General features: G+C 41.6%; 1 protein-coding gene across 2 annotated transcripts in view; it reads right to left on the bottom strand.

Moving 5' to 3' along the window:
* Positions 1-500: 500 nt before the first annotated feature.
* The window catches only part of grid1a (glutamate receptor, ionotropic, delta 1a), a 244,506-nt gene continuing 230,884 nt past the window's right edge, over positions 501-14,122 (bottom strand). Inside the window, exons 13-17 of one of the 2 annotated variants that reach the window (XM_030442462.1) lie at positions 9,380-9,575; positions 6,712-6,878; positions 4,919-5,159; positions 2,311-2,446; positions 501-1,288 (exon numbers count right to left, since the gene is read on the bottom strand). In XM_030442462.1, the coding sequence (XP_030298322.1) occupies positions 876-1,288; positions 2,311-2,446; positions 4,919-5,159; positions 6,712-6,878; positions 9,380-9,575 (1,153 nt within the window). In that variant the 3' untranslated portion in view covers positions 501-875. The remainder of the gene's footprint in view (positions 1,289-2,310; positions 2,447-4,918; positions 5,160-6,711; positions 6,879-9,379; positions 9,576-14,122) is intronic. The other variant, XM_030442463.1, reaches the window with a different exon arrangement.

The raw sequence follows: 14,122 nt of genomic DNA, 5'->3' as shown, positions 1-14,122 counted from the left end.
GAGAGGATGCAATGAGCTGCTGATAATGCGTCCAAGTCTGAGTAAGCTTTAAAATTGCATGATTATTGTACAAATTGCTAAATGCATTTTTCCAAATCCAATTCTAAAAGTTTCTCCTCTTCTCCCATTCAAAATATCAGCTCATCAATTCATTCTCTTTTTATGCAGCCTTGTCTTTATTGCACTAATTGTAGTGGCGGGAAAAATACGCGATGAAGCACTCCAGCCTTTCATTTCCCTCCTATTGTGTTTGAAAACATCCGATTCTATTAGGGATCCCTGAGTCACAGATTCGGATAGTCACACGCTGACAGCACGGCGCTGATATGCTAAACATGTTTCCAAGCACACGTCTCAGTGTTTTAGTATCATACTTTTTTATTCTTTTTCATATGAAACAAATCAATTCTTCCAATGTCTTTGAAGTGTGAAATGTCTTTTATCATGAATTCTCACAGTACATTCAGTTAATGTTGATCTGAAAGAAAACATCATTGAACTTGGCACTTAGAAAACAACCACAAAGAATTGTCACCTTTATTCATTTAGAACAAAATTTACAAAGCCATTCAAACAGTTTTTTTTTTTTTAATACTTTTATGTTTTTTAAACTCAACTGTTGAGAATATTCAAAATACACTTTAATGTTGCTTCTCTCTCTCTTTTTGTACTTACAAGTATGTACATTAAAGTCTCAGTGTCTTGTCACATGTCGTCCGACTGACTCTTCAGCACTGGTAATAAAAATCCTTTTTTAGTGGTTTATTTATATCTCTCCACACTGTTAGCACTCACTTCAGCTCTCCACTATTCTGTTTGAGCTCGAGTGTCTGTGAATGTTTCAGCGTGCTCAGATGGATGTCCCGTGGCTGGGCTCATTGGCTTCTGGGATGGGTCCTCCTGGCACTGGTTGGTAGGACATTGGCATGGGTGTCTTGACTGGACTCTGCCGGAAGAGTCCGCCATTGGGCGCCCTGTGTTTGCAGCGGATTGAGGGCATGGTGGCACTGCTGAGGGGCAGGGGCAAGGTCCTGCCAGTGGACACGCCCAGTGTCCTTCCTGCCCCATGACCCTCCTGGAGGAAGGTGGTCACAGAGAGCCGCGGCGGCCCCCGATGGGCTGGGTAGTCCCGAGCAGACAAGGCCTCCAGGGACTGGCTGGGCTGCATGCTGCCAATGTCCAGGGCAGAGATCTCGATAGACTGGCCTGGCAGCTGCTTGTGGGCCAAGTCCTCGTCCAGGAGGCTGTTCAAACGCTGGTGGACCTGCTCCAGGTTCACCTCTTTGTCCTAAAAATAGATGGAAAGAAGCCATAGTAGAGTGTGTGGAATAAAAGAAGCCAGGGGAAAAGGGTAGTGAAAAGAGGTTTTAATGGAAGGGAGAGCATGAAAGTAATTTAGGAGGAGTGTGATAAAGAATAAAAGTGAGAATGAATGGGCAGTGAAAGGGGAGAAGAGGTTAAAAGAAAGAATGGGATGAAGACAGAGAGTGAACGAAGACAGAGAGAGAAAGGTTACAGTGGTTGTTTCATCGTCACCGTCACGGCCAGCTTACATGCAATGCAGTCTACTCTATATTAATCAGTCAGAGCAAGTCTAATGCACATCTACTAATGTTCATGTGAGTTTGAAAGATGCTGAAAAAAAACAAACTTGCTTCTTTCAGCTTTATCTGGGAAATCCAATATATCAATTCATATTATGCTGGGGTTTTTTTTTTTTTTTTTTTTCAAGCAGCTGACTTCAACAGAGACATTAACTTAAAGCACTAAATCTTTAATATGGGGTCGTAAAAGGTAATGTCTCTACATCTGAAATGAACTAAAATGAAGATGCCTCTTCATGCAGAAGTGTTAAATTTTCTCCACAATTAGGTGACCACACATCTACAGTGGGCGACTCTTGCATGAAGAGCATCAGCTGTTAACAAGACAGGCTCCGATGGAGGCACAAATCTGATGAATCAGACATTGCGGGCCAATAAAATCTGAATGAAGACAAAGTAGTTAATGTTGCTTAATTGAAGCAACACAAATGGGAGAGGAGAGGGGGAAGCCAAATAAAGAGATTGTTTATCAGACACATTTTGGCTGCACCCTGCCCTCCACACAACAGCAGTTCATTCTATCGTCATGCACCCATGTAAGTCGAGCCACACTTAAGACAGACAGACGCCAGATAACAGGAGAGACCATGGGGTGAGATGACAGATGAAGCAACTACAATCTACCCCTGCCCGGCCCCATGCCCCGCCCCTTTGCCCTGACACAGCCAATGACCATCCAGTATAGCACGTGAGGCCTCCTCCTGACCTGTGTCAAGAGCCTCGGCCTCCTCCCAGTCTCTCTCTCTGTCTGTCCATATGTCCCGCCTCCCTTCCGGTGAAGCGCTTATGTCATTATATGTCAATGGACCAGAAACCCTTTCCAGACCGTAATCCTTAGTCACCTGCCGAAGATCATAGACAACCATACATTACCAAAACGGTCCCCTTTGAATCCGGACATTGACATATAATTGCAATTAATCACTAGTTAGGAAATAAAAAGGAATAATTCAGCATTTTGGGAAGAACTTGATTTCTTTGTGGGAATTGGATGAAAAGATCTGTATCACTTTTATGCCCTTTAAGTGACAAGCTGAAGCAGCATGGTGTGCATGCGGAGCGGCGCTGCATGCCATCCCAGGCAATTAACACGACGCCTTGCTCTGAAATGTTGAAAAATATGTAAACTCTCAAAACAACTAGAAAAAAGCAATGCTTAGCATAGGAGAGGAGAAGGAGGTAAAAATTATGCATAAACTTACTTTTTAAACTAAAGGGTAGTTAATACAGCTGGTAAAGGAGTCCTGCTGCCACTGCAACCAGCAGAGATGCTCTGCAAGTGGAAGTTGCTACTGCATCCAGTCTGTCTGCCAAGCTAAGCTACCTGTCTTCCTTGCCGTAGCTTCTTCATTAACACCTAGATGTGGAGGTGGTATCAATCTTCCCATCAAACTCCCGGCAAGAAATTGAATAAGGCTGTTTCCCAAAATGTAAAATTATACCTTTGAATGGTTGATGTGTACAGGCTTCCGGTTATATTTGAATTGGCTGTCATAATGTCCACATACTGTATATTTGTGCTGTCATGGCTCCAGCGATGCTTAAAACAATTGAAAGTGATACTCCACCAGGATCTTTTGATTAATGAACGCTCGTTCGCTGCAGGCTTGAAAGCAGCTCTGAGAAGTTTAAAACAGCCACTGTTGCCACCTTTACTTAGTGACTGTTGAGTGATGGCATCGTCCTTAAATTGCTTGATTTTGACCAACCTGAGCTGTCACAGATTAAAAAGGTAATTAATGAAACATTGATATAAACTCAGCATATCCTCACCCTGCAAACCTAAGAATGTTTAGCATTGTTGCTTTAAATTATTACTCTCTTAGGTTGCAAATTTATTTGATTAATCAATTATGAAATGGCAAAAACTTAGACGAAAGCCTAACAAAAAGTTCAAATTTGACTGATCACCAGTCCAAAACCCAGAAGTAGTTAATTTTTAATTATTTAAAGTGGAAGAAAGCAACAACTTTTCACTTTTGAGAGGATTTGAAAGGCCATTTCTGTGTGATTAAATAGCTTTAATGCTGAACTAAACATCAGTATTCTTACCAAATATTTTTTTCTGTCAATCACCTGCAAACTGCCTTTGCTCTGATCCATTAAAAATACATATTTTACATTTCATTTTCATAAACTAATAACTGTCTTATCTCGGCCGTGACATTACTGAGAAGACAGATGGACAGCAACAAGCCAGAAAACTACAAAGCCGCTCACAGTCGCTCTTCAAGCCCACAGAGGGTAAGTGTTTGATGCTCAAAAGATTCCTGGGGAGAAAAATCGCTTCAAGACAATTCTGCAAACAGTCATAATGAAGCACATAACCATGATTATACTCAAACAACACATCTAAAACACCATATCTGCTACAGTATCCATAATAAAACAGCGAGGTTTGTGGGGAATCTCACATGACAGCAGTATATGGTTATTATGAGAGCAGCTGCACACAAAGACTCAAATAGGAATCAACAGCAGTAGCTCAAACTCTCATTTTCACCAAAAACCAGCATGGTTGGAGTTTGATTTACTGTGTGTCTTTTCAGGACAAGACTGGGTTTTTAAATGGGTGTCCTCAGCCAGTGGGTTCGTTTTTGGATTGTTATTATTGGACTGTTGAGTCAAACAGGCAGGTCAAGGCTCAGATTCTTTACTATCTGCTTTTGCTCACACTTTAGTTTAGGGATCCATGTCAAGCCTTAGTTGTCTGGACGCCTCATGCAGAGGGGCTGCCCAGTCGACAGCAGCGAGATGAAGTCAAGAGCTCTAAAGCATTAAGACTTGAATGGATTAGCTAAAGAGAGCTATTGTACGACTGAAGCACATGTCGACTCAGAAGTACAATGTCAGTGTGTGGTTTTTGAATTTGTAATTAAACATTACAGTTACTGTTATCCTTCCAGCTGCGGTTCTCTCACATGAGCACAAGTGACTGATTGTTGGTTCAGGCCGAAATTAATGTTTTCATGTGTCGTATGAGAGAGAAGCCTCAGAAGTCCCTGACAAAGCACCCCAACCTCTCTCCCAACATGAGAAAGAATGAGTAGATTGATCACATGATGTCTGGACTATCATCAGGGGCACACCTATTATAACTGGGTGTACTGCAGCTCTACTAAATCGGGGCTGGCGTCAGCGCCTGCTGGATCCATAAAGTAGAGTGTGGCAGTGGCATCTCTGGGCAGGACCGGGGGGCCCGGGGGTCTGGGTCTCGACCGGGGCCTTGGTGGGGCAGGGGGACCCGTTGTGGCCACCATGGCCCGGTTCTGGGTTAGCAGGCTTGGGCCTGGGACCGACGAGTCGGTGGTCACCTCTTTGGGCTGCTCTCTCCGGCAGTTGTTGCTGTTCCACCAGGTCTCCAGTGCAGCCACTAGGAGGGCCAGCAGCAGCCCGGCAGCCAGGATGCAGAAGACGCCGGCAAAGCTGTGGAGACGCAGCGCCCGACCCTCCGGCTGGGCATCTGCGTGGCTCTGCAGGTCACAGCGGCCTTTCTTAGGCCACCATTTCTGCTTCAGGATGTCTAGGTCGCCTTTTTCCTGGAGCTCCAAAATCCTGTGGAAAAGAAAGACTGAGTTGCTCTTTCACACACAGAAAGCGCACCGGGTCATGTAATAACACCACAGGACACTGGACAAATTCTTCAGTAGCACTAATTAGGACAGCTAATCAAATTACAAAGAACAATAGAGTAGAAAATTGAAAATGGAACAATTCCTATGGACAAACCTAAAGGAAAATTGGAAAGTCAATGTAAGACTGCTCTGAATGACTGTAATAACATTATAATACTGTAGCTTGATAAAGTAAAACCAATGAAAACGAAAAAAAAAAACAGTTAAAGATTGCATTAGCACTGATTGTTAGCTCATTAAAGACCCATAGTGGGTAAATACTATTAAACTCTGCAGTCTGCACAGAGGCAGAGTGTAAGAAGTGCTATTGTCAGCAATTTCTAAATGCTAACAAGAGCTGAAAGAACACAAACACGGCAAAGAAAAAACGATTTGCAGCTTCAAGATTAATTGGCTTCGTTTCAAACTGTATAAGCGTGGAAAATATCAAATACTACAGTTAGCCCATTAGTTAGCGTACAGGGAGGAATGGATGGGCTGTTACGGAGGAGAATGATGGCGGCTAAGCACGAACAGAGGCGTCTCAGTGAATCTGTCCCATCGGAGAGGTTAGCTCTCTGCACTGTCATTATTCAACCTCTCCTCAACGGTAACGGGCACATATGCGTGTTTGTGCCTGCGCAGCTCTTGTATACAGAGCTGTCACGGCTCATGACGTTTATACTGATGAAACATCACAGAGTCAAATATTCACCATTTCTTATCCTGCAAGTCAGTATTCAAGATGTTTCACGAGGCTCCGTTTGTAGTTTCACGGGGTGATCAATTCTTCCATTTCAGGTGTTGCTTGTCTGGAATTTATATTCTACATGGAGAAGAAAGTCTGCTGCCCTGATCTGAAATTCAGCCCCGTCAGTCTTGAGAAACTGCACCGAAAATTTTCAGAGCAGCATATTTTTGTCTTGTGTCTGGAGGAAATAAAAATTGATAAACCAAAGGCAACGGGGCAAAAGAGCGTGGACTGGAAATATGTTCTTCTAAGTCTAACTGGTGAAAAAAGTCCAGGGAGTAAATGTTAAAACTCTGATGACACTTTAAATAGTTTCTTCATTACATAAAAACAGTTTGTTTTAACATGGTTTTTATTTTCATCTTTTCCCATTTTTATTTTCTGGCTGCCTGAACTCTCTGATACTGTCTGTAATGATAAGGTTGTATTCAAATTAATTGCTGAGATCTGGAAACAAGGTCACATCGGCAGAAATACTGTAGACAATAACCATCAACAATCATTCAGACAGTCACAATCATTTTGAATGCGAATTGTGATCACGAAAGCGAAAGGTAAACTTTTGACCCAAACATCCATCACAGTTAACATAACTATCTTCTTTTAGGTTCAACTTGGCGATGGCCAGTACTAAAAATAATACAAAAGTAATACACTGCAGTTGTAGTAGTAGAATGAATTAAGACAATATCAATGCAAATGAACACAGACCAATACACACTCTATGGACCAATATACGTACTTCTGAGAGAAGAGGTCTCTGTAAGGACTGCCGTGCTGCAGGGCCATGCCGTAGCCTCTGGTGCTCAGGCTGTTTCCCGCCACAGTCAGCGTGCAGTCGTCGTCTGTCAGGGCAGCGTACTCTACCACCGCCATGTCCCACAGAAAGGCGTACGACTCTCGCTTTGCCTGGACAGTTCAACGAAAGTTCCCAGAGAAAAAGACATGATTACTACTACTTACTTGAATGTGTTTTTCATTTCATCAGAGAGAAAGATTGAACTTGTACAGGCAAACACTCCATACTTTACAACTACACATGGTGCACAAAAAACAAACACAACTATACTCTCAAAGACGCACCTGGAGATGATCCTTAAGACACCCACAGTAACGTCGGGTGAATAATGTTTGTCTCTGTTCTACGGTAAAAAATCACATCACTTCATGGTTGAAACGTTTACCTTCGTACCCTGTTTTAAGTCCCTATAGGTTGAATTACAAAAATGAAGACATTATTCACAGGCCGTTTTCCTGCATTTTTCTAAGTATCAGTAAAGAACTTCCTCTTTCCTTGAACCACGTTCCTGCGTTGGTGCGAGCGCAGTGCACAGGAAGACGCTTCACTGGCAGTAAAGCAATGAGCAGAACAAACACTAGAGTTAAATATTTGCACAGAAAATAGCATGGACGTTTTTTTTCTCTCCACCCAGAGTACACACTGAATAACATGCACACTATTGGATTTCTTAACAAAGACGATGAAAATAGTTGCATCTCCCTTTTCTTTTCTTTTTTTTGTCCGAGATTTGCTTGCCTCTGCGTGGAGCATATATTCAGGGACACGATCATGTGCTGTAGCCTCAAGCGCACACTGTGGAGAGTATGTAGAACAACCGCAGCTGAAAATCTGTCTGAAATCCTTCTGGAATTTGGTTTGTGTGTTTTCCGTTCTTCTTCTTCTTCTTTTTTTTTTTTTTTGTTGCACGCACTTCTCTGGCTTTCTTCCCTGTGGTGTCCTTACATGCTACGTGCTTCCAGAGTAACACTGTGATCTCAACAAAAAAACAACCCAGCAGCCGTCTTCACCTCACATCTCATTAGGACCACACAGGGCTCTCAAGTTCACTAACCTTTCATAAATAAACATACAGCGGAGATATCACATTACCATCAAAGTATGAAACTCAAACCACGGTAAGGTACATACTGTTCTTGGAGAAGTAACTGAATAAAACAGCTGCTCTCATCGAGTAGGATTGGATTTTAAAAAAAGTTGTTTTCTATTGATGTACGTATCTGTTCCAGACTGGACGGACTACACGGAAAGCAATTAGCCGCACAAATAATAAAGCAGTTTAATGATAAGTGCATATGTTACACTCTATGGTAAATTGTTTAATTATGGATTATTCCTCCATGTGTTGTTTGTGAGTGTATGTGTTTATGGAAGATAGAGGGAGGAGGGAGTGCATGAAATATTTATCCAGCAGCGCGCCAAGTCTGAGAGAATAATTAAAACCCCCTTACAATTCACTAGATTCAAATTATCACCTAACTCACACGCCTCTGTGAATCAGGGACTAATTATTTAACTAACTTAAATTTTGTCCTTACCTGGCTGTGTGACAGTAAAAAGCTGCAGTTAATTATCATCAAGGCTGAGCTTATGTTTCTCATTACCCATTTCCCTCTCAGCTGAAAGTTATACTACATTATAATTTTACTTTCAAGCATGCGGTGGATACCAAACTTGGTATTTTAAAGGGGTAACTGAGTGACTCAAGTTCTTCCGAGAACTGACTCACGTAAGAAAATCACACCATCATACTTCTGGAGGAGCAGTGGGCAGCTAACATATGGCACCTGGGGACCAGATCCAAACCAGTGCCTCGGTCAAGAGCACTGACCGGAGAATGAACTTATTATACACGTTTTGATGGCGGGGGGAACCTGAGCACCTGGAGGAAAAACGAAAGCTCCAACGAGCCTGGATTCGAACCCAGGACCTTCTTGCTGTGAGGAAAGAGTGCTAACCAATCTACGATACAGGAGACATACATTGTGCAAGACTACAGCTTGTTCGTATGAGTCTGGGTAATGGTGTGCCGAAAGTGGGAGAAAGCTTGGTCACACTTTTCAAAATTCTACAAAAGTCACAGCCATATTTGTAAGACAAAAAACATGAAGTAGATCCACAGGATTGGACGGTGTGTCATAATTTGGGTTTTTGGTTTACGTGTTTCCTGTTTTATTTTGGTATATTCATCCTCATGTATCATATTTTACTTTCCATTTCCTGTCTTTGTGTTTTATCCTGACTGTTTTGATTTCCCCACTCAGCTGTTGTTCCTGTTTCTGCTCCCCCTTGTCCTCTTGTGTTCCCTGTGTTCCCGATTTGTTCCCCACCATTTTATGGTTGTTTTCCGTTTTTGCATGACTCTTTCGTTTTGGGATTCTCTTTTTTTTGCCAATTTGACGCTACATTTTGGACTTAGGCTCATGTGTGTTGTTCACATCGGCTATTGTCGAATTAGCTAATCAAGAATGTGCTAAATGTTCCTGTGAAAGAAAATAAAGTGTTTGTTTGTTATCCCCAGCACATTGAAGAGAGGCCAACCAATAGGCATACTGAGTTAAAAGGGTGCTGCTACATTTAGTCTGTAAAAAAAAAAAAGAGAAATAATGACCTTCTTGATTCCCTCTGATGGGCTGGAGACGGAGTGCTCAAAGCCGTTGTTCTTGTTGATGGTCTTCCAGAGCTCGGCGAACGTGTTGTCCTGCTCCAGAGGGTTCGTGCCTTTGGCTTGGAAATACTCGTACACGGCCGACTCCCTCACGGTCCCGTAAACCAGGTCCGCCTGTCTGGACAGGTCCTGGAATGACCTACAGTCAGGGTGACATTATTTGATAGAAGAGTGAGCTTGGACCAACAGGAAATGACAAACAATTCAGACTGAAGAGGATGTTTTTTTTAAAAAATGTTGTTGATGTGTTGCAGTCTGTTTTATTGGATATAATCCTTATGATTTCGCCAATCGTACCAACGCCTTCTCTAATCTGTGTTAAAATACAGGTTCTAAAGTAGCATCTTACATTTTTGCACTGGGGTAAACTTTCATTTCTATTTGCGTCACAGCCTTTTAATGCATATTTTGACTTCACCGATAGTCTGTTGCTGCTTCATAACATTATTTTATCACATTAACAGGCTGTTGTTTGCTTGCTGCCAACAAAGCTGTTACTGCTTACAATATGTCAGCTTTTAAATACTCTACTTTGTTTCATTTTTCCACACATATGATGCAAGAAATCATGGAGTTAGGAGGGTTCGGGTTACACACTGGACTGCTGAACGTCCAACTGTGACACTTCTGTTTATGTAAGATTTGACCATCTCTGACCATGGTGCCCATCCACTGTCGGTGTCAGAAAAGACGACACTCCTAAAAAACTTTTGCTTCCTTTATTCATTACTCCATTATGCCTCTTCTTTCTAATCTACTCATATACAGCATTTTCAGCTTGTGAGCCTAAAACTTCCACCTCCCTCTCTTATGCACATCGGAGCAAATCACTAATCAGCGTGCTCTTTATCAACCAAATTAGCTGCACCTGTAGCGTGCCGTGCCGCCTGCTGCTTCTGCTGCTGCTGCTGCCAACACTTTCCCCCAATCACCGCCTTCGCCAACACCACGACGGTAACCAGGCTCAGAGTAATGATGACAGGGTTAGGAGGTTAAGGTGCTGACTGTTGATGGTACATCCCCATGATTAGGCACTGGCCCCTAATAGAGTCTGCGGCAAACTCTAATTTACTTTTCATGAACAATACTTTGTATCTGAGAACTAGTCCCTCCTGATTGAAGCGCTTATTATGCAGATGCTATGTGGGCTATAAGAAATGAGGCTCTTTGCAGCAGCTGTATTTCATATGTGGAGTTTATAGCCAATTTCGTACCGCTTCATATTTGCTGAATGCCAATGTCCTCGTAATTAGAGTTTGCTTCCAATGTACCGTAATTTAAACGGCAATCTACGCCGAAAGATTACCTGCTTTCTTGACAGATTTTTGGGCAGAAATGGTTGACATGCTGCGCCGTGTGTCTGCTGTATTCCTTCAGAAAATCACCATTTCAGAGTGGCACCAGAATATTTATACAACTAAGATTGTCTTCCAGCCAGTTCCCCAAAAAACTCTGAGTATAGCATGGCTTATCTCAAGATGATGATGTTGGACTAATTCAACCATTTAATTAGAAGCCTATACGGTGTAGCAGTGGTTGTTGGGAGAGAAAAAGCCAAGCGAGGGAGATGGAAACAACTGATTGGGTATCGCATGGTCTCCAGTTTATTTTGTCAGATTAAAAAAAAAAGCTTTACTGCAAAGAGTAAAATATTCTGCTTTTATTTCTTCCCACAGTTTACTTTACATGTGAGCGCGCACACCTGTGGAACTATAGATCTGAGATGAGGATATGCTATAAATATGTAGATCCACCCAGCTGGAGTAAAGGGAAAAGAATAACGGAGGTGAAAGTACCTGCATTGCATCGAGAAATCCAACAATAGACAGATGGTGGCACACTTTAAAAGAATTAAAAGACTCAGTTAAATTAAACCTCTAACAGGTGATAATATCAGACAATGACAGTGAGTGGTAAACACTGATGTGCTGAATACATCTGTCATCCATTTGAAGCACTTTACTTTGTTGGCCTTTTCCTTCTCAAAGCAGCGCAGCATATACGTCGATTCACGAGTTGTCCAACAAATTCCCTTTCTTTCAGCTATGACGCCATAACACACACTTGTAAAGATGATCCTTCTGTTTTGTATGTGTGCATGTCTCTCATTCCCTGTAAGGCGTTCTTGTTTGGAATCAAGGGCGCTAAATGGCCGGCTTCAAAAAATGTAAAAATTGGCCATAGCAGCAAGAGTAAAAAAAACACAGACAGAGTGTAGTCGGAGTGTTTACCCTAATTAGTATTAATGCGTGCGGTGGACAACAAAACACAACATTTTAGCGAGACAGACTGTTCTACCTCTGTGTCCCAGGGCGTAAGACTTTCGTAAAGGCAAACAAAAGGGGAAAAAAAAAGACATGAGGTGTTTAAAAGGAATGTTCTAATATGCAAATGATGTCTTAAGTAACCATACTATTTTCAGACAGAAGTTTTTAATTGTTCCCTTAACACAGAATTAACGTATCCTGCTACACACTCACATTTAGAAGCACACAGAGGCACACAGCGAGGCCCACGCTCAGTGGGATGCATGCTTTCATAAACTTTAAAAGTAGGGTGTACTCTTGTAGTCTCTTTTGGCACTGGTAAAGAAAAAAAAACTGCCATTTTTTTGGCAGTGTATTAGCTTCAGTAATGGACTTAAATACAATGAGGAAAGTTTATTTCACCAAGAATTTCTTTTCTTTTTTTTTTTTTATTTGATGTTTTTGAATTGAAAGGAGCTGAGCTACATCTCACACAGTCTGGGTCTTTTAAAGTTCAAGTCTTATCCATCTTAATCTTTCCAAGGTTTGGACATTGGATCTGTGTTGGAGGACACACTGCTGATGCTTTTATTATAAAACATTTCAAAAGCAGAAAGAAATTAATTTTTTCGCCAATTTGGAGCAATTCTGCTATTTTCTGTGAGGCACTTTTATTTAACGAGTAGACTTTTGGTCACCTGACGTAATTAAAATAAAGGTTATCATCTACATAAAAAGAGAAATACCATTTTCAGATGATCTGACACTTCAAGGTACATCGCATCTGCAGAGGAAGATAACAAAAATAAATAGACCTGCAACAGCAATCAAAATTCTCCTGCAATTTAACCTTGGTTCAGACGGAACAGCCTGTCAACAACTATAACTGAGGCAGCCAAGACTTGGTTTCACCCCGCGTACGGGAAACCAGTTTTCTAATCTGCCTTGCTCAAGTACAGTAGACACGTGCATGATGACTTAAGACTGCAGACGGGCGAAGCAGCAGCTGAACTGAAGAAGACATAATTAGAGAGAGATGAAGTCGTGTGTTTAATGATTCCATGCAAGTCTGAGTAAAGCTGAAACTAAGACAAAGTAGCCCGCAGAGGTCGTTTTCCACAGCTTTGTATCTGACAATGATGTGAAACACAGACACACCAGCAGAGTCTTCTCTTAATTCCAAACCCCAAATTAGCAATCCGTGCTGCATGCTGTCAAAATAAAGCCTGCGGTAGGAGAGAAATCTGATTTAAATGCATGTTAACACACTGAGTACGATGCCCGGGTCAATTAGAAGAGGCAGCAGTGGCCCCTCACCAAAGACCAGCCCTCCTGTGTGCATTTCTACCATGTGTCCTCCAGTGGTTCTACAATAATGCAAAAAGCAGTTGCCATGCTCAAAAGAGGATAACTGAACATTTCCATTTTGGCGTGTCTGTGAAAATTATGCAAGGCAGCGAGTTTCCATCACAGCCCTTTCACATAAGAGCCTGCCAATAAGCACAGACGTCTACGAAATCCAACCAGGGTTAAGATTCAGGAAAAACTGTGGTGTAGTGTGGAAATATTACCCTTTCTTTTGTTTTATTTGTTTTTAAATTGATTTCATTATAAAAAATAATCAATCAGCCAGGCGGTTTCCCACTCTGATTATGGGTAATGGCAGGACTTGTGTTGTAAAAACATCAAGTGGGCAGGAGGAGAACCACGAGCAAGTTTTGAAAATAAGAAGCCAATTGTCAAAAGTCAAGAAATACTCTTCTCGAAGTGTTATTTCTCCTATCTCTGTAATAAGAAGAAGCAATCACTTCCCTGCACTTTGCCAATCAGTTATGACCCCCGGCATATGAACCTCGTTTCAGTTCTTTTGACAAAAGAATAAAGAAATTTAAATATTCTTATCCCTCCGTATGTTTCATCCATTCAATTTAAGATTAACAACTACCAAGTTATAGTCAAAGATTGTGCATAAATGTGTTCAAAGCTCAATTTGCATTAAGTAGAATGTTTCCTCACACCGTTAATTTACACACACACTTAACAGGTGTAGCAGCAGAGTTAGAGTTGAATGCACTGCTACTGTAACTAACTTACCAGATGCTGGGTAATTTAACAAGTTTCGTATAGCATATCAGGAGGGCAGTGGAGTACATAGAAAACTGAATCCTTTATGAGCTTTAATAGGAACATAAGTAAAGGAAAACATACATTTTGTGTCATACGTTGCTGTAGTTGTGTTTCTAACATTTTCGCGCAAAAACGTCCGTTTTCAGTTTCTGTTGATAATTTTGTTTTTAGTAGGTGCTGTTCAGGTTTTCTCACATAAAATCATTTTTTTTAGATTTTGGGCACAATAAATTGCGAGTTCAATCAAGTAGTTACAGAGAGCAGTAGATAGCTACATGTGCTGCATGAGATTGGTCCAACTCAGAAATTTGGT

This window comes from Sparus aurata, chromosome 15 (assembly GCF_900880675.1).
Source record: "Sparus aurata chromosome 15, fSpaAur1.1, whole genome shotgun sequence".
Lineage (NCBI taxonomy): Eukaryota > Metazoa > Chordata > Actinopteri > Spariformes > Sparidae > Sparus > Sparus aurata.
The sequence above is the reverse complement of the archived record's forward strand: the minus strand, read 5'-3'. Positions and strand labels throughout refer to the sequence as shown.